Consider the following 23525-nt stretch of genomic DNA (forward strand, 5'->3'; position numbering starts at 1 on the left):
TGCAACTTAAAAGGAGAGTGTTGTGTATTTGTTGAATGCTACCACACAGGACGCACGAATCACAAGCCCATCTGCCTTCAGAGGTGATGCTGTTCTCACCCAGGTTGTTTCATGGTTCTCACCAGCACCTTAATAGAGATGGCAAGGCAAGGATTATCTCCATTTCACCAACGAGGAAACAGCCTCAGGGAAAGGAATTCACCATCACCAAACTATCAAGCAGCAGAGAGCCGAGGTTCATGACACAGCACCTCTTGCTAAGGACAAGAATGGCTGTCACACCGCTCCCGCGAAGCTTGGATCCAACAGTGACTCCCCGTCCTGCCCTGGAAGGTCACTGGTAAAGCATGTCGCATCAGATGCACGACGGGGCAGTCTGCAGCAACCTGTCCCACTCTCCACACAAAAAAGCAAATCAGGGGCTGTCGCTGCATTAGCACCCTGCTGTTAGGAACCAAGCAACCTGTCTTAAATAAAATTTTCGTTTATCATTAAATGTCAAACAGTATTTTTTAAATCAAGTCCATGCATGCTTACCTCTACTGTTCCTGTGGCAAATAAGCCATGCATTGAATTTATGTCACAAACATTGTTCTCCCTACAACAATAAAGCAATAAGGGAGAACATATTAGCATCTACTCTTGGGAGAGGGCTACCCAGTAAACCTTCTCAACCAAATGCGGTGGAGAAAGGAGACGCACAGCTCCTGTCCCCCAGCTGCCTGTGCAGCTGCCAGGGCAGGACGAGTGCAGTGCCCGAGGTAGTGGCCAGTGTCTGCTCCCCTGCGCAACACCGTCTCCCGGGGATGAGATGAGAGCTTCCTTCTGAGACACTACTCCACGGCTGCGAGAATAAAAAGTTCATTTGACTTTCTCAATACACCTTCTCTGAAAGCAGGAAGGACACAGGCTGTAGCTGTGCCAGCCTTGAGACAGACTAGGGTAGGCCGGGCACACTGCTCTGAGCCTCACTGTCTGCCTGCAGCACGGACACTTCGCCGATCTCATCTGCTTGTAGAGAGGATTAAATGGAAAAGCTACAAAATGTCAGCACAGCCTGAGAGTTTACAAGATACTCAATAATAATGGCTGTTGTTATAAATAGAAAACTTTATACCTGCAGCTAAAGAGCAGGTAACTTTTTATTATTCCAGAATACATCATGAGTTACTACTTTTTTTTAAAAAAAAGAGCATTTCAAGTCAACATGAAAAAAACCACTGAGAATTTATCCAGTTTTTACTACTACATGCTCTTCCAACCTTTAAAAGCCCTTCCAAAGCCGTAAGGAAGACCCAACAGGCTCTTCGGATCCGCAGATGAGAAGTGATCACGCTTACATCCCTTACTAGCTGCGTGACTTAGACAAGCTACTTACTGTCTTTCAGCCTCAGCTGCCCTATCTGTAAAATGGAGCTAATAATAGCATCTGCCATAAAAATTTGTTACAAATTTAAAATGAGTTACTATATATAAAATACCTAATAATGCCCGATATAGTAAGCCCTTTCACTATTACTATTACTCAATATTATTATGAAAGATTCATTCCTAGGGGATTTCTCTTTAAATGAAACAGTGTAGACAATAATGTATGATAAAAGGAAAATTTAAAAAAAAAAAAAACCTTAAATTTCTGCTAGCAAAAACATAAAAAATAAAAATTTTAAAATGATACTCCAAGTTAATTCAAAATTTCTCCAAAAGGAATAAGATCACAAAACAAAATCATGACTGAAAATTAAAAGAACACTACAAAAATGAAAATTTTTAATGAGTTTTAAACTTTCAAGTATATATTTTAGAAATTAAAAATTTTAGGCTCTGACTAGGTTTTTTCAGTGAATAAAGTGTCAACCAGACACACCAGAAGGTCACAGGTTCGACCTCCAGTCAGGGCACACAGGAGAAGCAATCAATGAGTGCACAATTAATGGAACAACAAAGTGAAACAAGTTGATGCTTCTCTCTGTTTCTGTCTCCCTCCCCCCCCTTCCTCTCTCTCAAATCAATGAAAAAAAATTTTTTTAATAAAAATTTTAAGAAATCACCAGGTCATTCAGTGACTTTTCTGTTTAAGGAAAAAGCTAATGCTACTCTTTCTATTGAAGTTACCCAGAATATTGCCTAACGCAACACACATTATTCGATAACAATTCTGAACATATGGCTCCATCTTCTGGCCAAAATAAATACAGCAGTATTCTTAAATACTCACGCAGCATCAGTTTGTAGAGGATTTAGGTACCGTCCTTGTTCTAAGTTTAATCTATAAACTTCAGAGCTACAAAGGAATACATAAAGTTAAAAATATGGTAAACTAAAATAAACTTTTCAAATAAATTTAAATACTTATATAAAAATATATATTTCTAGAAACAGAAGCATACACACACACATACATACATACAGGGGTAGGCAAAAGTAGGTTTATAGTTGTGAGTACACTAGTTTATTTTAGCATTACTACTTATTAATTATTATTTTCCATATGAACAATACATACAGCAATACATATTGCTCATAAGGCATCACTTCCTTTTGCAAAATACAAAAGATGTACTCTATACCTAAAAAATAATTACCTTATTTGTGTTTGTTCATGTATAAAAGTGATTTAAACCACCTGTGTGCCGAGAAGTAATATGAAGTTAATTAGACTATTATTTATAAATAGCATGATGAATTAAAGATCCAAAGTGTATCTATATATATGTGTATATAAGAAAAGACTAGAAGGAAATTCAGCAGTAGACTGATAAGGGTTTCTTCTGGATGTCATTAATTATGAGTGATTTCTTTCCTCTTTATACTTTTTTATACGTATTTTCCAATTTTCTAAAATAGATATGTATCAGTTTTATAATCATAAAGAAGGTAACATTTAAGAATAAAAATCTTTTAGTAGCTGAACAATGGTGCTTAGAAACGGGCTTCAACCCCAATATGACCCTATCAGGCTGCCCATGTCTCTCGACCTATGGCACCATGCTAACAGAGTCAAGGATGCAACTCCTAAATGAGCCCGGCAACTTTGGAACTACATCCTGTGAGCAACTGAAAGGCAGGGACCGCGGCCTATTCTTCTAATTTTTCTTCTCAGTGTGAAGAACAAAAATTGTCTGGGGAAGTGAGGTGGAAAGGAAAAAACAAGGGCATTAGACCCAATACCTTGCGCCAACAAAGTATAAGTCACAGGATGGATAATGGTAAGAGAAATCTCTCCCAAACTTTGGTATTCTGGTTTTGTAGTAAAAACCTGACTGTGAATGGAATTCGATGTATCTGTCATTATGTAAGAAGACAATCTGAAAATGAAACAAGAAATTTAGTTTGGTTAGGTTTCTAGGTAAAGTATGTATTTCATCATCGCTAATACTGGCAAAGAAAGAAAACCTCTGATCTTTCTCACCCTCCTTCCTTCTCTCTGTAAACACACATACATATATACACAACACTTTCTCATGATTAAGAATTGTGATTAAGGCCCTAGCCAGGTAGCTTAGTTGGTTAGAGCATCTATCCCATGCACCAAGGTTGCAGGTTTGATTCCTGGTCAGGGTAAAAACAAGGATCAACCAATGAATGCATAAATGTGGTACAACAGATTGATGTTTCTCTCTCTCTCTCTTCAACACTAATAAATTTTTTAAATTTAATAATAAAGAATTATGATTAACAATCAAATCTCGCCTGATCAGGTGATGGTGCAGTGGATAGCATGTCAGCCTGGGATGCTGAAGACCCAGGTTTGAAACCCCAAGGTTGCCAGCTTGAGCGTGGGCTCATCCAGCTTGAGCTCAGGGTCACTGGCTTGAGCATGGGATCATAGACATGACCCCATGGTCACTTGCTTGTACCCAAAGGTCACAGGCTTGAGCCCAAAGTCGGTGGCATGAGCCCAAGGTCACTGGCTTGAAGCCCAAGGTTGCTGGCTTGAGCCCAATGTTGCAGGCTTGAGCCTAAAGTTGCTGGCTTGAGCAAGGGGTCACTGACTCAGCTGGAGCCCCCAGTCAAAGCACATATGAGAGACAATCAATGAACAACTAAGGTTCCACAACGAAGAACTAAAGTTTCTCATCTCCCTTCCTGTCTGTCTGTTCCTGTCTCTCTCTTGTGCTTAAAATAACCCCCAAAAAACAAAAAAAATGAATCAAACCTCTCCAGTGGGTACTTGATGTCTTCTTGCATCTCATTTTTCCTGCAAACCTTACCTTCCAACAGGAAGGCTTAAAACAAGTGCCCTTCATTTACCTGGCACCAACACTGTAATACTGGGTACTGCTCAGTAACCTCAATGGGTAATTTCCCATTTTCTTTAGTTTAATAATCTCATAATTATCACACAGGGTTTGATAAACTTGTATTAACTTAATGTTAATGTACTACAAAGGTATCTTTAACCTTTTGAGTGGTGAGTTTTTTTCATGCTCACTGACTCCTGGGAGTGAGTTTTGTTTTCAAAAAATGAAGTTAGTTCCAGTTACAGTTTTATTATTAACTTAAAATAATGTTGGTTTGATAACCAATTTGTGGAAACAAGAACATACATTTGCCTTTTTTTAATGCTGCCTTACACATTTACGATCGTACTCTAGATGGTCAGGAGGCACGAGGATGTACGTGAACGTTCATACTACTCAAAGGGTTAAAATCTGGAGGTGATGTTTAAAAGTTATTTTACTGCATAAACTTGATGGATGAAGACTTGGGGGGTGAACACACAATACCGTGTACAGAGATGTGTTGTAGAATGGGGCAACTGAAACCTGTATAAACATGCTAACCGGTATCACCCCAATAAATTCATTTCAAAAAATTAAAGCAAATTTATCAATATCTAGATCAAATACACTATAAAATTACATGTCTATAAACACATGACAAATGGCTACATGGGAAAAAGGTAAAACTGCAGTCCACAGTTTGCAGAACTGAAGACAATAGATAAAGCCATGTCAGCTCAGAAAATTCAATTTTCCTTCAAGATGACATCTGACATCATTACATTTTCCACTGAAATTCAATAAGAAAATTTTTTTAAAAAGCATGTACATAGTTGGCTGTGTTTTGGATTGTTTTGGAACATGCCACGACCATTTATTTGCAGAATTAATAAAATTAAACGTATAACATTGCTATTTTCCTTTTCACATATGAAAGCAACCTGGCAAGTAACACTGGTTCTAGTGCAATAATGAAAATCACACATCTAGAATCTAAGATGGTCTAAAAAACATGACTGCAATCAATTCTTAAAAGCACCTATAAGATTTCACATGCAATGTGGAAAATTTACTTTGATATTAGACTGGACAAAGGCTATCTCTATCACTGTTATTTTAAAAGATACTGTATATTTTTTTAAAAAGATACTATATACTATACGTGACAAACTAAAAATATATCAATAGAAAATGATAGTTTTTCTACACAGCCATTTTTAATTTAACAATGGGACACCATAGAGATAAAATACATTTCACTTATTTAGTCTGGAGCACAGGCAGTACAAACCAATCAAGCATACCTTTGAATAGTCATCAGACAATGTTTCAAAGGTGACAACTGAAAAATAAGATACAATAGGAAAAAACACAATCATCAATTCAAATTTTTAATAAAAGTACAAACAATGCAAAGATTCTAATTCAACACAATAATTATATATAAATGCTGGGTTTTTCTTCCACTTTGCCTCTACATAAATTAAGAACAAAGTTGCCATACTCTACTACTCCAAAAACACCAGATGGAAAAGTTAAAGCTTTATAATTTCTTAGTGCTGATCAACTAAATATTCTGCAGAACTGAAGTCAATTAAAAATAAATTCAGCCTGACCAGGTGGTGGCGCAGTGGATAGAGCCACCTGGGATGCGGAAGGACCCAGGTTCGAGACCCCGAGGTGGCCAGCTTGAGCGCGGGCTCATATGGCTTGAGCAAAGAGCTCACCAGCTTGGACCCAAGGTCGCTGGCTCCAGCAGGGGGTTACTCGGTCTGCTGAAGGCCCGCGGTCAAGGCACATGTGAGAAAGCAATCAATGAACAACTAAGAAGTCGCAACGCGCAACGAGAAACTGATAATTGATGCTTCTCATCTCTCTCCGTTCCTGTCTGTCTGTCCCTGTCTATCTCTGCCTCTGTAAAAATAAATAAATAAATAAATAATTAAAAAAATAAATAAATAAATAAATTCATAAAACATGACTTCTAAATTTTGCCACAGTTTTTCTGAGATATTCAACATAAAACAACAGAATTAAAGAACATTCACAAAATGTTGCTTAGAAAAATAACAGTAACTTCTTACCATCTTGTAAACAAAAATAAGGAGTGAAAACAGTTCTTATTACCAGTTCACGGAGTCTGTATTGGGTGAAAGAAGTTAGGAGGGTACATATCGCATTCCTTCCCCTCAATCTCAAACATAAGGCCACCTGAAAAAAGTACCTGACCTTTCCCATCTCAACCTGCCCCCTGTCCTATGCAGAATTTTAAGAATGACCCCACTGACCTTCTCCCTTGCACAGTCCCCTTTTCTGGAGAGTGTGGGTTGAACTTGTGAATGCGATGAGACACCACTCCTGTGACTGTCACATTATATGGCAAAGGGAGATTTACAAATGTATGAGTCCTTTAAAGTACAGGTTTCTTCTGCTGGCAGCAGAAAGGGAAGTCAGAAGAGGAACAAGAAGGATCCAATGATCTGTTGCTGGTCTGAAGGGGGAGGGGACCAGGTGACAATGCAGGCAGCTGCTAGAAGCTGAGAGTGGCCCCAGGCTGACAGCCAGCAAGAAATGGGGGTCCACATCTTACAACCTCAATAAACTGTTTCCTGCCAACAACCTGGACGTCTGGAAGCAAATTCATGCCAGGAACCTGTGGCTAAGAGTTGGACCTGGCTGATACCAAGTTCAGCCCTGAGCATGGAATGTAGCAGAGCCTGACGGCCTTTACCTACAGAGCTGTGAGATAATCAATGGATGTCCACAGGAAACTGTCACAGAGCAAAAGAAACCAAAACATAACCCATCCCCGTTTTAACAAGCAGAATGGCAGCCAACTATAAAAATCTATTTTCACCAATTCAAATTTAACCTATTACATACCTTCTGAATCTAAACACCTTTCAAACTTCAAGGACAATTGGTAGGTGTCATAGCATCGAACCCGAGGTTTATAAGTTCCTATAAAAAAATTAATGTGATGTAAAACCTGAAGGACACACCTCTCATGGTCAATATCTTGCAGATATGTTAAGTATACTTTCTGTTCAGAGGTAAGTAGGATTCGCTGGAACCATATCAAAAGGAAAAGAATTTAGAAGCAGCCCTCCACAACATCCCAAGGGGAAAATGAGCAAGGATATATAAAATCAAGTTACAGAAAATGAAATACAAATAATTACCCCGTACCAACAATCTAACAAAGTAGATTAAAACAATAAAGTCGTTTTTGTCCATCAGAAGGGCAAAGATGAGAAGATGGTTCATATGGTGTTGGTGAGGGTGTTAAAAAGCCCGCTCACACACTGTTGGTATTACTGATTGCTCCTTTGAGGGACAATCTGTCAGTATCTATAAACTATGTGACGTTTGCAAATGTGTATTTCAACTTATACACATCTGCTCTATAGAAGCACACCAGTAAATGTACCAAAGACATGAAGACTGTTCACTGCAGCCCTGTATACAAATGGACAAAAGTTAAAAGCAAGTAAGGCCTGACCAGGCAGTGGCACAGTGGATAGAGCATCGGACTGAGATGCGAAGGACCCAGGTTCGAGACCCCGAGGTAGCCAGCTTGAGTGCAGGCTCATCTGGTTTGAGCAAAAAGCTCACCAGCTTCAACCCAAGGTTGCTGGCTCGAGCATAGGTTACTCAATCTGCTGAAGACCTGCGGTCAAGGCACATATGAGAAAGCAATCAATGAACAACTAAGGTGTTGCAACAAGCAACAAAAAACTAATGATTGATGCTTTTCATCTCTCCGTTCCTGTCTATCTGACTCTCTGTCTCTGTAAAAAAAAAAAAAAAAAAAAAGTAAGACACCTACTGGTATTATTACTTGGTAATAAAAAAAGGACACATTACTGACGCATATAACAATGTGTGAATCTCCAACATGAAGACCTTGGTGAAACAAGACTTACACAAAAAGACCACACAGCGTAAGACTGCATTTTTATGAAGTTCTGGGACAGGCTAAACTAGTCTGCGGTAAAAATGATCAGAGTAATGGTGGCCTGTGCTCGGCTGGGGGCAGGGTCACCCATGAAAGCGTGAAGGCAGTTCCAGGTGCAAGGAATGCTCCATACCTTGATGGGGGTCGGGTCACACAGGTGTCGCACTTGTCAACACTCATCAAATGCTATAGTCAAGATCTATGCATTTCACTGTATGAATATTTACATTAAAAAGCCATAAATAAATACTGAATTCAAGTTAATGATACACACACTGAGGTAGTCAGGGATAGAGTATGTTGATTATCTGCAATTTGTGCTGAGACACATTAAAACCAGGATGGTGATGAATGGACAGACAGACAGACACATGATGAAGCAAATTCAGCAAGCTACTGAGGAATTTAGGTGGTGGGTAAATGGATGCTCATTGTACAATTTTTTTCAATATTTCTATGTTTCAAAATTTTTATAACAAAATGTTTGGGTGATTTAAAAAGTGACCTAATCTACCATAATATTTCCTGATATGAAATGCACATAAACATCACAATCAAAAAGATGCTTACCAGTTGCTAAAATATATTGTCCATCTTTTGACACCTTAATAGTGGTACAGACAGTAGGCATTTCAAAATCCTGAATGAGTTCGATTCTCCTACGGACATCTACAAAGAGAGAAGATGAACAGCTGATGTAATAATCACATACCTGCTCTGTGTCACAGGAAGACAGACACACAGAGTGGTCACTGCAGGAGCCGTGGGAAAGCCAAGCATAGCCCCACCCACCCACCACTCAGTGGGGTTTCCTCTTAGCTCATACATTATTTTTCTAAGTATCTTATTTTAATTTTTCAAAACAGAAAAAGTACCATCATTAATTGAAAAACACCTGCTTTTAAGACCTGGATAAAACAGAATAAACAATAAATCACTATCATTATTCAATCATGGCTAAGACAAAAATCTTACTATTCCCCCCCCTCCAAAAAAATAACTAGTTTAGGCCCTGGCCAGTTGGCTCAGTGGTAGAGCATCGGCCTGACGTGTGGAAGTCCCGGGTTTGATTCCTGGCCAGGGCACACAGGAGAAGCGCCCATCTGCTTCTCCACCCCTCCCCCTCTCCTTCCTCTCTGTCTCTCTCTTCCCCTCCCGCAGCCAAGTCTCCATTGGAGCAAAGTTGGCCCGGTCACTGAGGATGGCTCTGTGGCCTCTGCCTCAGGCGCTAGAATGGCTCTGATTGCAGCAGAGCGACGCCCCAGATGGGCAGAGCATCACCCCATGGTGGGCATGCCGGGTGGATCCCGGTCGGGCGCATGTGGGAGTCTGTCTGACTGCCTTCCCGTTTCCAAATTCAGAAAAATAAATAAATAAATAAATAAATAAATATAACTAGCTTAAACCTTCAAAAATCTTAAGTTTATGTAAGAAACAGCTACCAAGTTGCTTCTGTTGGCACCGCTAATCTATAGTCAAGAGGATTCAGGTTAGAGGAAGACTTCAAGATCTCTCTGAACCAAAACCCTAATACAGACTCTCACAAAAACAGGTTCTCTCCTACAAGAAAGTGTGTATTCTTGCTGGTTTCCTATTATAAGGACTGTTCATGACTGTGGCCCATTACCACCCTAGTCTATTAAACACAAATATAAGATTCAGACCAACTGAGTAGGAGTGGCCCATGCAATCTGGAAAACACATAACAATTTGGGATGGGTTGGCAGAAATAGTCAGTGAACCATCTTTTCCTCTAAGTAGTCTGAATCTATTTCCTTACATACTAGAACACCCAACTGGAATGAGAGAATTAGAAGAAATGAGAATCAATAAACACTACTAAAGCAGCAATTTTGTTTTTCCTTTGATTTAAAGTTTTAATTTTTTAACTTTTGTACTATATAAAGCCCAATCTTCCACAATGCCTGCCTTGGGGTATTTATCTCACATCCATAAAACCGTTTACTATCTTAGATCTTTGATTTTTAGAGGATTACAAATAAAATATACAGGAAGATAAGTCATCCTTTATATATGACAAGTTGTAAAGGAGAAAATATAATGAAAACTGTCTGAAATAATTTAAGGCAAAAGCTGATCTTACATGCCTATCTCCCTGCTGCTGTAACCTAAAGAATCCAAACCTACTGCGATGATTTTTTTTTTTTTTACAGAGACAGAGAGTGAGTCAGAGAGAGGGATAAACAGGGACAGACAGCCAGGAACGGAGAGAGATGAGAAGCATCAATCATTAGTTTTTCATTGCGCATTGCAACACCTTAGTTGCTCATTGATTGCTTTCTCATACGTGCCTTGACCGCGGGCCTTCAGCAGACCTAGTAACCCCTTGCTGGAGCCAGCGACCTTGGGTTCAAGCTGGTGAGCTTTTGCTCAAGCCGGATGAGCCCGCGCTTAAGCTGGCGACCTTGGGGGTCTCGAACCTGGGTCTTCTGCATCCCAGTCCAACGTTCTATCCACTGCGCCACCGCCTGGTCAGGCTGCGATGATTATTTATGGTTCCTGTTCATGTCTCTTGTGTGTAAAATTTTAGTGTTCAGGGGAAAAAATGTTCACTGTCTCTAATTGCAAAAACTGCAAATGGATTTAACACATGGAAAAAGATTTGGATACACTGGAGAATAAAGCAATTACTGAGCTGAGAGGAAACAGTCCCCCTTGGGTCTCTGACATTCCCACACATCCTGCTAGGTTTGGCAGGGCTGCCAGGCCCTGGCCACTCCTTCTTTACCCGAGCCTTCTCTCAGGGTTACTTATGCAGCTGGGAACCCTAACAGGTACAGTAACACGTCCTCTCTGGACAGAGAGCAGGCTCTCTCTCATATTGCGTGCTCTAAAAGCTATGGGCCTCCCAGACTTGAAGTTCCTCAGCTGCAACACCAACCACTGCACACAGACATCCATCTGGGCCATACTGAGTGCCCCTGTGGAATTTAGGGCAAGGAGAACTGACAGACAAACTGACACACATTCTATGCTGAGTCATGTGAGAAATGGAGGCCTTGTCTCTGACCCAGGAGTCTCACATCTTCTGCTATTATCCACGAAACAGCAAAAAGCTTACTAGCTTTTAAGGAGGTAAAATCAAACCCCCCACTCACCAGGAACTCATATCAACCGCAGCAAAAAATTTCTTAAGAAGGAAAAGAGAAAAAGTTCATTTTCCACTGCATATTTATACACCTTCACTTCAGTGCAGTAACAGTGAATGAGTGAAAGGCTTATAATACGGATCACAAATGTGGCAGAAGTGGGGAAAATAATGCTCACCGACATCTTTCTTCTGTAGTGCTCTCTTCTTCCTGTCAGAAAGCCACTAAAGAAAATAAAAAGACTTTATTTCAAAACATATTTACTTGAATTGTTTTTCTACTGGCAAAAATAACACATTAAAAAAAATTAAGGGAGAAGACAAGATGGCGCTGGAGTAGGCGGACGTACCAACTCCCACCTCCCAGAACCAAAGTGGATTAAAAACTAATTTTAAGAACTATCATCTGGAAAAACCAACTTTGGACTAAACTAAGAGGACTCTTCAACCAAGGAACACTGAAGAAGCCACACCGAGACTGGTAGGAAAAGCGGAAACGCGGAGAGGGCTGCCCAGCTCCCGGGAGCGAACGGCAGCCGGGAGAGACTTGCGTGGCGGGAAGTGAGTTTAGCAGAGAGGGGAGGGGTCTGAATCCCAGGAACAAAGCCCCAGCCTGCAGCCCCAGAGCCCAGAAGAGGCGTAAGGACAGTATTTAGCTGGAAACAAGTCAGGATACTGTTTGTGAGAGTCTGATTTCTCAGACCCAGGATTCTTCTTAAAGGGACCGTGCAGAACACCTGTCTCACAACCACTCACCCAGGGCTCCGGGGGACGGGGAGAGAGAGGACTGGAGTAGCAGGAAAAAAGTGTAATCTAGGAGGCACAGGGAAAAACATTTTGGGAGACAGCCACCCTAACCCCTGGGACAAGTCACTCCCCAAATCTAAAGTGAACATTTCCCCCGGAAACAGCAATACCAGCAAAGGGAAGCAGGACACCAGCCAAACAAGCTCTTCCGCGGCACTCAGAGCAGAGTCGCTTAGAAGGAGGGAGCTTTTGGGGCTACAGTAGTGAGTTTTAGGGTCTGAGCTGCAGCGCCCGCACCCACCCGTCTGAGGGCTCGCCCAAGGGCTGGCGGCGGGGGGACGCGGAAGTGTGGTTCTGTCGGCAAGGGTGGGGCGGAAGCCTGCTGGCCGCCACTGGGCTCATGTGTGAGCTCCGTCTTGCCCGGCTGGGGAGGAATAGGCGTGCAAAAGTGGTCAAGCCCAGCTGCCAGCAGCCTGTAATCCAGCCTGCAGGAGAAGGGCGGGAACCCTGGAAGGGGTGGAGACAGGCCCTAGAGCAAGGGCGCAGGAGCACAGCCTTGCCCTGCCCAAGGAACCGAGGATTGTGGCCTGACTTGGAGCCGGCTCCTCCACGGGGGTGGAGCCAAAAGCCCAGAACAGGTGGAGTTCCGCTACTGAGCTGAGCGTGGGCACGCAGTCCTGCCCAGCCAGTAGAGCCAAGGCTAGCAGGAGTTCCACGAGTGGGCTCCTCCTGCAAGGGCGGGGCAAAAGCCCAGAAACAGGCAGAGACCCGCAGCTGAGCAAAGGTGCTAGCCACTTCCCTCAGGGCCGAGTGTAACGTCACACACAGTTACGGGGCAAAGGCCTAGGCCACCAAGGCTTGTGCACCCGAGCACGTGATCACAGCCACTCCCGTGAAAGAGAGGTGGAAACCACAGCAGCAGCCCCAGTGGGCAGGCACCGGCAACACCCAATCCCAAAAGCCCTAGGCAGCAACAGAAGAGGGGGTGGCGGGCCTGCAGACAGACCATACCTAGGGAACAGAGGCCATACCCAGTGGACTCCAGTGGCCAAAACCTTCCTTTACACAGAGAAAATGAAAAGGCAGAGAAATGCAACACAAATGAACCAAGAGAAATTCCCAGAAAAGGACCTAAATAATTATCAGATATAACCAAATTACCAGATGCAGAGTTTAAAATAACAATTGTTAGGATGCTCAAAGATATTAGAACAACAATAGATGGTCATTACGAACACCTAAATAAAGAGATAGCAAATATAAAAAAGGACATTGAAATAATAAAAAAGAATCAGTCAGAAATGACAAATACAATATCTGAAATAAAGAACACAATGGAAGGAATTAAAAGCAGGATGGATGAAGCTGAGAATCGAATCAGCGAGTTAGAGGACACGATAAATAAAGGCACAGAAGCAGAGCAGAAAAAAGAAAAGAGACTCAAAAAAGTCTGAGGAAACTCTAAGAGAGCTCTGTGACAACATGAAGATAAATAACATCCGCATCATAGGGGTTCCTGAAGAAGAAGAGAAAGAACAAGGGATAGAGACTTTGTTCAAGCATATCATAGCTGAAAACTTCCCTCAATTAAGGCAGGAAAACATCTCACATGTTCAGGAAGCACAGAGAACTCCATTAAAGAGAAACCCAAAGAAATCAACACCAAGACACATCATAATTAAAATACCAAAGCTAAGTGATAAAGAGGAAATATTAAAAGCTGCTAGACAAAAAAAGACTATCACTTACAAAGGAGCCCCCATAAGGATGACTTCTGACTTCTCAACAGAAACACTTGAAAGGTCAGAAGGGAATGGCAAGAAATATTCAAAGTAATGCAGAACAAGAGCCTACAACCAAGACTACTTTATCCAGCAAGGCTATCATTTAAAATTGAAGGAGAAATAAAAAGCTTTACAGACAAAAAAAAAACCTCAAGGAATTCACTACAACCAAACCAAGGCTGCAAGAAATGCTAAGGGACCTGCTGTAAACAGATCAAAGGAGAAAAAGAATATAGCAAAAGAGGTATACAGTTTTAAAGAATAAAATGGCAATAAACAATTACATATCAATAATAACCTTAAATGTAAATGGATTAAATGATCCTATCAAAAGACATAGGGTAGCTGCGTGGATAAGAAAACAGTACCCATACATATGCTGTCTACAAGAGACACACCTTAAATCAAAAGATGCACATAGACCGAAGATAAAAGGATGGAAAAAAAATATTTCACACAAATGGAAATGAAAAAAAAGCTGGGGTAGCAATACTTATATCAGACAAAATGGACTTTAAAACAAAGACTATAGTTAGAGATAAAGAAGGTCACTACATAATGATAAAGGGAGCAATCCAACAGGAAGATATAACCGTTATAAATATCTACACACCTAATATAGGAGCACCTAAATATATAAAGCAGACTTTGATGGACTTAAAGGGCAAGATCAACAGCAATACTATAATAGTAGGAGATTTCAATACCCCATTAACATCATTACATAGATCCTCAAGGAAAAAAATTAACAAAGAAACAGCAGACTTAAAGGACATATTAGATCAACTCGATTTAATAGGTATCTTCAGAACCTTTCACCCAAAAACAGCAGAATATACATTCTTTTCAAGCACTCATGGTACATTCTTTAGAATAGACCACATATTAGGGCACAAAAGCGGTCTCAACAAATTTAAGAAGATTGAAATCATATCAAGCACTTTCTCTGATCACTTTCATTTCCATTTGTGTGAAATATTTTTTTCCATCCTTTTATCTTCAGTCTATGTGCATCTTTTGATTTAAGGTGTGACTCTTGTAGACAGCATATGTATGGGTACTGTTTTCTTATCCACGCAGCTACCCTATGTCTTTTGATTGGATCATTTAATCCATTTACATTTAAGGTTATTATTGATATGTAATTGTTTATTGCCATTTTATTCTTTAAAACTGTCTTCCTCTTTTGCTATATTCTTTTCCTCCTAGAAATCAACCATCAACTGAAAAATACTCAAACACTTGGAAACGAAATAGCATGTTATTAAATAACGAATGGGTAAACAATGAGATCAAAGAAGAAATTAAAATATTCCTAGAAACAAATGATAATGAGCATACATGACTCAAAATTTATGGGACACAGCAAAAGCAGTCCTGAGAGGGAAGTTCATAGCATTACAGGTATACCTCAAGAAGCTAGAAAAAGCTCAAATAAACAACTTGACCCTACATCTAAAAGAACTAGAAAAAGAACAGCAAGTAAAGCCCAGTGCTAGTAGAAGGAAGGAAATAATAAAGATCAGAGCAGAAATAAATGACATAGAGGCTAAACAAACAATACAGAGGATCAATGAAACCAGGAGCTGGTTCTTTGAAAAGGTAAACAAGACTGATGAACCTTTAACCAGACTCACCAAGAAAAAAAGAGAGCGGACTCAAATAAATAAAATTAGAAACGAGAGTGGAGAAATAACAACTGACACAACAGAAATACAAAATATTGTAAGAAAATACTATGAAGAACTGTACACCAAAAAACTAGACAACCTAGATGAAATGGACAAATTCCTTGAAACATATAATCTTCCAAAAATTAATCTGGAAGAATCAGAAAAACCTAAACAGACCAATTACAACAAATGAGATTGAAACAGTTATCAAAAAACTCCCAAAAAAGAAAAGTCCTGGGCCTGATGGCTTCACAAGTGAATTCTACCAAATATTCAAAGAAGAACTAACTCCTATCCTTCTCAAGCTATTTCAAAAAATTCAAGAGGAAGGAAGACTTCCAAGCTCCTTTTATGAGGCGAGCATAATTCTGATTCCAAAACCAGGCAAAGACAACACAAAGAAAGAAAATTATAGGCCAATATCCCTGATGAATTTAGATGCAAAAATCCTCAACAAAATATTAGCAAACCGGATCCAGCAATATATGGAAAAAATCATACACCATGATCAAGTGGGATTTATTCTTGGGAGGCAAGGCTGGTACAATATTCGCAAATCAATCAATGTGATTCATCACATAAACAAAAGGAAGGAGAAAAAGCACATGATAATTTTAATAGATGCAGAAAAAGCATTTGATAAAAATCCAGCGCCCATTCATGATCAAAACTCTCAGCAAAGTGGGAATACAGGGAACATACCTCAACATGATAAAGGCCATCTATGACAAACCCACAGCCAACGTCATACTCAATGGGCAAAAATTAAAAGCAATCCCCTTAAGATCAGGAACAAGGCAGGGGTGCCCCCTTTCACCACTCTTATTCAACATAGTTCTGGAGGTCTTAGCCACAGCAATCAGACAAGAAAAAGAAATAAAAGGCATCCAAATTAGAAAAGAAGAAGTAAAACTATCATTATTTGCAGATGATATATTGTATATAGAAAACCCTAAAGGAGCAGTCAAAAAACTACTAGACCTGATAAATGAATTCAGCAAGGTGGCAGAATATAAAATCAATACTCAGAAATCAGAGGCATTTTTATACACTAACAATGAACTGTCAGAAAGAGAAATTAAGGAATCAATCCCCTTTACCATTGCAACCAAAAAAAATAAAGTACCTAGGAATAAATTTAACCAGGGAGATTAAAGACTTGTAATCGGAAAATTATAAAACACTGATAAAAGAAATCAGGGAAGATACAAACAAGTGGAGACATATACCATGCTCATGGTTAGGAAGAATAAACATCATTAAAATGTCTATATTACCCAAAGCAATTTATAAATTCAATGCAATACCGATTAAAATACCACTGACTTACTTCAAAGATATAGAACGCATATTCCAAAAATTTATATGGAACCAAAAGAGAACACGAATAGCCTCAGCAATCTTGAAAAGGAAGAATAAAGTGGGAGGTATCACATTTCCTGATATTAAGTTATATTATAAGGCCATTGTACTCAAAACAGCCTGGTACTGGCATAAGAACAGGCATATAGATCAATGGAACAGAACTGAGAACCCAGAAATAAACCCACATCTTTATGGACAACTGATATTTGACAAAGGAGGTAAGAGCATACACTGGAGTAAAGACAGCCTCTTCAACAAATGGTGTTGGGAAAACTGGAAAGCTACCTGCAAAAAAATGAAACTAGACCACCAACTTACACCATTCACGAAAATAAACTCAAAATGGATAAAAGACTTAAATGTAATAAGCCGTCAAACCATAAGCATCTTAGAAGAAAACACAGGCAGTAAGCTCTCTGACATCTCTCGCAGCAATATATTTGCCGATTTGTCTCCACAGGCAAGTGAAATAAAAGACAGGATAAACAAATGGGACTTTATCAAACTAAAAAGCTTGTGCACAGCTAAAGACAATAAGAACAGAATAAAAAGACAAACTACACAATGGGAGAATATATTTGACAATGTATCTGATAAGGGGTTAATAACCAAAATTTATAAAGAACTTGTAAAACTCAATACCAGGAAGACAAACAATCCAATCCAAAAATGCGCAAAAGAAATGAATAGACACTTCTCCAAAGAGGACATACAGATGGCCAATAGGCATATGAAAAAATGCTCAACATCACTAATCATTAGAGAAATGCAAATTAAAACCACAATGAGATATCACCTCACACCAGTCAGAATGGCGCTCATCAATAAAACAACACAGAATAAGTGCTGGCGAGGATGTGGAGAAAAGAACCCTCCTGCACTGCTGGTGGGAATGCAGACTGGTGCAGCCACTGTGGAAAACAGTATGGAGATTCCTCAAGAAATTAAAAATCAAACTGCCTTTTGACCCAGCTATACCACTGTTAGGAATATGCCCCAAGAACACCATAGCACTGTTTGAAAAGAAGAAATGCATCCTCATGTTTATGGCAGCATTGTTCACAATAGCAAAGATCTAGAAACAGCCCAAGTGTCCATCAGAGGACGAGTGGATTAAAAAGCTTTGGTATATATATACTATGGAATACTACTCAGCCATAAGAAATGATGACATTGGATCTTTTACAACAACATGGATGGGCCTTGATTACATTATACTGAGCGAAATAAGTAAATCAGAAAAAACTAAGAACTATATGATTCCATACATAGGTGGGACACAAAGATGAGACTCAGAGACATGGACAACAGTGTTGGGGTTACAGGGTGGGGGGAAGGAGAGGGAGGGGGTTGGGGGAGGGGAGGGACACAAAGAAAACCAGTTAGAAGATGACGGAAGACAATTTTATCAATGTCACCCCATTAAAATTAATCAAAAAAAATTTAAACCTTTTATCAGGGGTCGGGAAACTTTTTGGCTGAGAGAGCCATGAACACCACATATTTTAAAATGTAATTCCTTGCCCTGGCCGGTTGGCTCAGCGATAGAGCGTCGGCCTGGCATGCGGAGGACCCAGGTTCGATTCCCGACCAGGGCACACAGGAGAAGCACCCATTTGCTTCTCCACCCCTCCACCGCGCCTTCCTCTCTGTCTCTCTCTTCCCCTCCCGCAGCCAAGGCTCCATTGGAGCAAAGATGGCCCGGGCGCTGGGGATGGCTCTGTGGCCTCTGCCTCAGGCGCTAGAGTGGCTCTGGTCGCAACATGGCGACGCCCAGGATGGGCAGAGCATTGCCCCCTGGTGGGCAGAGCATCGCCCCCATGGTGGGCGTGCCGGGTGGATCCCGGTCGGGCGCATGCGGGTGTCTGTCTGACTGTCTCTCCCTGTTTCCAGCTTCAGAAAAATGCAAAAAAAAAAAAAAAAAAATGTAATTCCATGAGAGCCATACAACAATCCGTGTACATTACACATTATCCAATAAAAGTTTGGTGTTGTCCCGGAGGACAGCTGTGATTGGCTCCAGCCACCGGCAACCATGAACATGAGCGGTAGGAAATGAATGAATTGTAATACATGAGAATGTTTTATATTTTTAACGTTATTATTTTTTTATTAAAGATTTGTCTGCGAGCCAGATACAGCCATCAAAAGAGCCACATCTGGCTTACGAGCCATAGGTTCCCGACCCTTGCCTTATATGAATATATAACATAGAAAATAAAAATATTCTGTAATCCTAACCCTGCTGCTAACATACCATCTTGATAATTTTTTCTTGTGTATATTTACATATATCAGACAATAAATTTTTAGAACTACCATATTTTACACAAGAGAAAACTAATCCATTTAATCAGTCTAGGAGAAAACAGTAAATATCAAATATTATGGGTTATAACAAATATACAGAACAATTTCACTTCATCTACTTAAGTGAAAAAATTTTTTTTTTTATAGAAGCAGAGAGTGAGTCAGAGAGAGGGATAAACAGGGACAGACAGACAGGAACGGAGGGAGAGAGATGAGAAGCATCAATCATTAGTTTTTCACTGCACATTGCAACACCTTAGTTGCTCATTGATTGCTCTCCCATATGTGCCTTGACGGCGGGCCTTCAGCAGACCGAGTAAACCCCTGCTGGAGCCAGAGACCTTGGTTTCAAGCTGGTGGGCTTTTTTGCTCAAACCAGATGAGCCCGTGCTCAAGCTGGCGACCTCAGGGTCTCGAACCTGGGTCTTCTGCATCCCAGTCCGATGCTTTATCCACTGCGCCACCACCTGGTCAGGCTACTTAAGTGAAATTTTAAAAAGCAAACCATTAAAAAGAGAAAATTTCTTAAAGACATATATATTTTTTTTTTTTTTTTTTTTTTTAATTTTATTTATTCATTTTTGGAGAGGAGAGAGAGAGGGAGAGAGAGAAACAGAGAGAGAGAAGGGGGGAGGAGCTGGAAGCATCAACTCCCATATGTGCCTTGACCAGGCAAGCCCAGGGTTTTGAACCGGCGACCTCAGCATTTCCAGGTTGATGCTTTATCCACTGCGCCACCACAGGTCAGGCAAGACATATATATTTTACAAAGGATAAAACTAGATAAATAACTGACTAGGTGACACTTAATAAGAGAGCAATGAGACATTGAAAAGTTGTATTTATTCTATTAGTAGGTTTTGTTCTGTAATCAGTGGAGCATAACAATGCTATATGAACATGTTGAAGCACTCATCAATTACGATTACCCTAAAACAGGGCTTCTCAATCAAGGGCGATTTTGGGCATTCCTAAGACACAGCTGGCTGTCACAACTGGAGGTGTGCTCTTAGTGGGTAGAGGTCAGGGATGCTGTCAAATATCCTACAATGCACAGGACAGCTCTCACAACAAAGAACTGTTCAATCCAGAATGTCAATAATGATGATTAATCCAAACCTTAAAAAAATGAAAGAAAAGCAAGAGAAATATGAACAGATGTAATTGCTCTTTTTCTTAGCAAGAGAGAGACAGAGACAGACAGGAAGGGAGATGAGAAGCATCAACTCGCAGCTGTGTTACTTTAGTTGTTCATTGACTGCTTCTCATATGTGCCTTGACTGAGAGGGTAGGGGGACTCCAGTCAAGCCAGCAACCTTGGGCTTCAAGTCAACCTTTGGGCTTAAACCAGCAACCGTGAGGACGTCACGGAAATGGCGCCGTGAGCAGCGCGTCCGACAGCTCTCCCCTAAATCACAACAAATTTATCAACTAGAAACAGAAAAATTTCTCCTCGGAGCATTCCGGAGTTCCACACAAACTGATAGCGAAAGGACTGTTATCACTTGAATCTGAGAGACGAGGGTGTGGAGGAATCTACCACAGGGACGTTCTTTCAAACCGCAAGGAAGTGCGCCTGTGGTGAGTCAGCCCATATACTTGGGAACCGCGAGCTGCCGCGAGCAGCCGCGCGCGCCCGGGTCCGGTTGAGCACCGCTGACGTTCCCAGCGGCCCGCACACTGCGAGTGGGGGTCGCCGGCCACCGGTGCCCGGAGCGCCCCATTCGCGCGCGTGCCTTGGGCATTCCACGCGCCCAGGGCGCCCTGCTGGCCCGCACACCCAGGGGGCTCCATTATCCTGCGCCTGGTGCGGTCCAGCCGCCAGCGGCGGGGCTAGCGGGAGAGGCTTGGGAGATTCTCTCCGTGGGCGGGGCACCTCACCCAGCCATTCAAGCTAACAATCAAGCGTTGGGGGAGGGGCGCGCGCAGGCAGCCTAAAATACCTTCGGAAACACAGCTGCGACCCAATCACTGAAATTAGCTTAACCCATGAAATCTGCGCACCCTCGGTTCTAATTGATAAGATCTCTCTCAATTCAGCGTTCCAAGACAAGAGGCGTGATATTTTTTAGTGCCTCTCGCTAAAGGGGCGGGGGCAACTTCTGATTAATAGAGCCTCCATATTTAGGGATAAACGCTAACAAGAAGGACTTGGCAGATAATAAGGTCTATACTACACTAGTCGTAAGCAGAGACTAGTGCCTCTTCTTCCCTGCAAAAACAGGCTACAAAGTGTGGAAAGCCTGGGTTGAGAGGTCCAACTAAATGATAGGCGCTGAACAGTCACCTTGACAACAATTGACTCCCACCCCCGCCTGATTACACTGGAGGCCCTGACTGTCAGAGCCTTTCCCAAAGCCTTGCACTGAGTGGGGATAGAGTGGGGATTTCCCAGCTCTTTGAGCCTCTTACTCCCCAGGCAGACGCAGTTGCAGCCTTATAGCTGGATCACCAGGCTGCTAATTCAGAAAGGGGGGACTAGGAGAGAGAATCCAGGAAAGCAAACTCTCTCATCGTTGGACCCTGCAAACGCCAACAAGCCTTTACTTCCAGCAAGACTAAAGCCAATTATATGACATTGCCATAGAATCCCATCAACTGCAAATCCCTACCTAAGAGTGACACAGGGGCAGAGCCTGGGGTACAGAGTCACCGACCAGGAAGAGGGAGAGAAAAGAAAAAGGAAGAAGTTAACCTCTCAAAATCAAGAAAAACCCACAGACTTTACAACTTGATCCACTATTTTTGTTGTTGTTGTTGTTGTTTGTTTCTTCTATCTTTTTGCCTTTATTTCCTCCACCTCGGTCCTTCTATTCTCTGCCCATCTTATGCTTCCCCTTTCTTGAACTACACTACCCATGAGTGTTGCATTTTATTTTTCTTCTTCATCCTCACCCTCCTTTAAGGTTATACTCCAAAACACTTAACTCTCACTCTCTCCTCTTTTTTTTTTTTTTTGTCTTGCTTTATTTTGTTTTTTTCTCTTCCTATTTTATTTCTTCCTTCATTTTTCTCTTTATTTTTTCCTTTCTATTCATTTTTTCTTTTCTCATTTTACTTTCCTCCCATATAATCCTCAATCACGAACAAATTAGTTAATTTGGGACTCAAGGCTTTTTTTTGGCTTTATTTCTCTTTTTTGCTTTTGTTTTTATTTTTTTTTCTTGTTTGTTTATTTTTGTGGCATTTTGGGTCCTCCCAACCCAAGGTCTCCATTGTATTTAGTCTTCGCTCCACTTAATACAACAGATTTTTACTTATTATTTTTATTTTTTCTTCTTTATTATTCTTTTTTGGTCCTTTTTTCTGGTTCCCTCTTATCCCTCTCATTATATCTCTTAGTTGACCATCACATACAAGCAAATCATCTTATGCTTGTCTAAGATTTTCTTCCTTTTTTTTTTTTTTTTTTTTTTTTTGCATTTAGTAGGTCCCTACTCCCTTTTTTTTGCCCCTTGAACTCTTCACCCCAAATCAGGCCCTCCATTATAGGCACGATATTTCCCTGAGGAGGGGAGAGGAGGGAAAGAGAAGAGAGAAAAAAAGGGGGAAATAATAAATTATTACTGTTTTTTTTTGTGGGGTGTTTTACCTTTTTTTTTTTTTTTTTTTTTTTTTACTTTTTACTCTTTATTAATTCTAATTAGTGCTATCAATAAGACCACCCTCAGATGCCGATAAGAAAGAGGAAATCGAATATTATGGATACAAAAGAAAGAGAGGTAACACAAATAGATGTGGAAAAATCTATGGAGAAAAGACTTAACATATTGGAAGCCTTGGAGCTAAATGACAGAGAATTTAAAATAGAAATCTTAAAAATACTCAGAGATATACAAGAAAACACAGAAAGGCAATATAGGAAGATCAGAAAACAACTCAATGAACACAAAGAATATATTACCAAGGAAATTGAAACTATAAAAACAAATCAAACAGAAATGAAAAACTCAATTCACGAGCTGAAAAACGAGGTAACAAGCTTAGCTAACAGAACAGCCCAGATTGAAGATAGGATTAGTGAAATAGAAGACAAACAACTTGAGGCACAACAGAGAGAAGAAGAAAGAGACTCAAAAATAATAAAAAACGAGAAAGCCCTACAGGAATTGTCTGACTCCATCAGAAAGAATAACATAAGAATAATAGGTATATCAGAGGGAGAAGAGAAAGAAAATGGAATGGAGAATATACTCAAACAAATAATAGACGAGAACTTCCCAAGCCTGTGGAAGGAACTAAAGCCTCAAATTCAAGAAGCAAACAGAACACCAAGTTTTCTTAACCCCAACAAACCCACTCCAAGGCACATCATAATAAAGATGACACAAACCAATGACAAAGAAAAAATTC

At 40.6% G+C, this 23525-nt stretch overlaps 1 protein-coding gene across 2 annotated transcripts in view; it reads right to left on the bottom strand.

Moving 5' to 3' along the window:
• Window positions 1-23525, bottom strand: part of NOL10 (nucleolar protein 10) — a 90259-nt gene that overhangs the window by 59356 nt on the left and 7378 nt on the right. Inside the window, exons 2-8 of one of the 2 annotated variants that reach the window (XM_066236670.1) lie at window positions 11473-11518; window positions 8755-8853; window positions 7110-7187; window positions 5531-5568; window positions 3172-3308; window positions 2219-2284; window positions 538-598 (exon numbers count right to left, since the gene is read on the bottom strand). In XM_066236670.1, coding sequence (XP_066092767.1) covers window positions 538-598; window positions 2219-2284; window positions 3172-3308; window positions 5531-5568; window positions 7110-7187; window positions 8755-8853; window positions 11473-11518 — 525 coding nt within the window. The remainder of the gene's footprint in view (window positions 1-537; window positions 599-2218; window positions 2285-3171; window positions 3309-5530; window positions 5569-7109; window positions 7188-8754; window positions 8854-11472; window positions 11519-23525) is intronic. The other variant, XM_066236671.1, reaches the window with a different exon arrangement.

The sequence above is a fragment of the Saccopteryx bilineata genome, chromosome 6, assembly GCF_036850765.1.
Source record: "Saccopteryx bilineata isolate mSacBil1 chromosome 6, mSacBil1_pri_phased_curated, whole genome shotgun sequence".
Classification (NCBI taxonomy): domain Eukaryota; kingdom Metazoa; phylum Chordata; class Mammalia; order Chiroptera; family Emballonuridae; genus Saccopteryx; species Saccopteryx bilineata.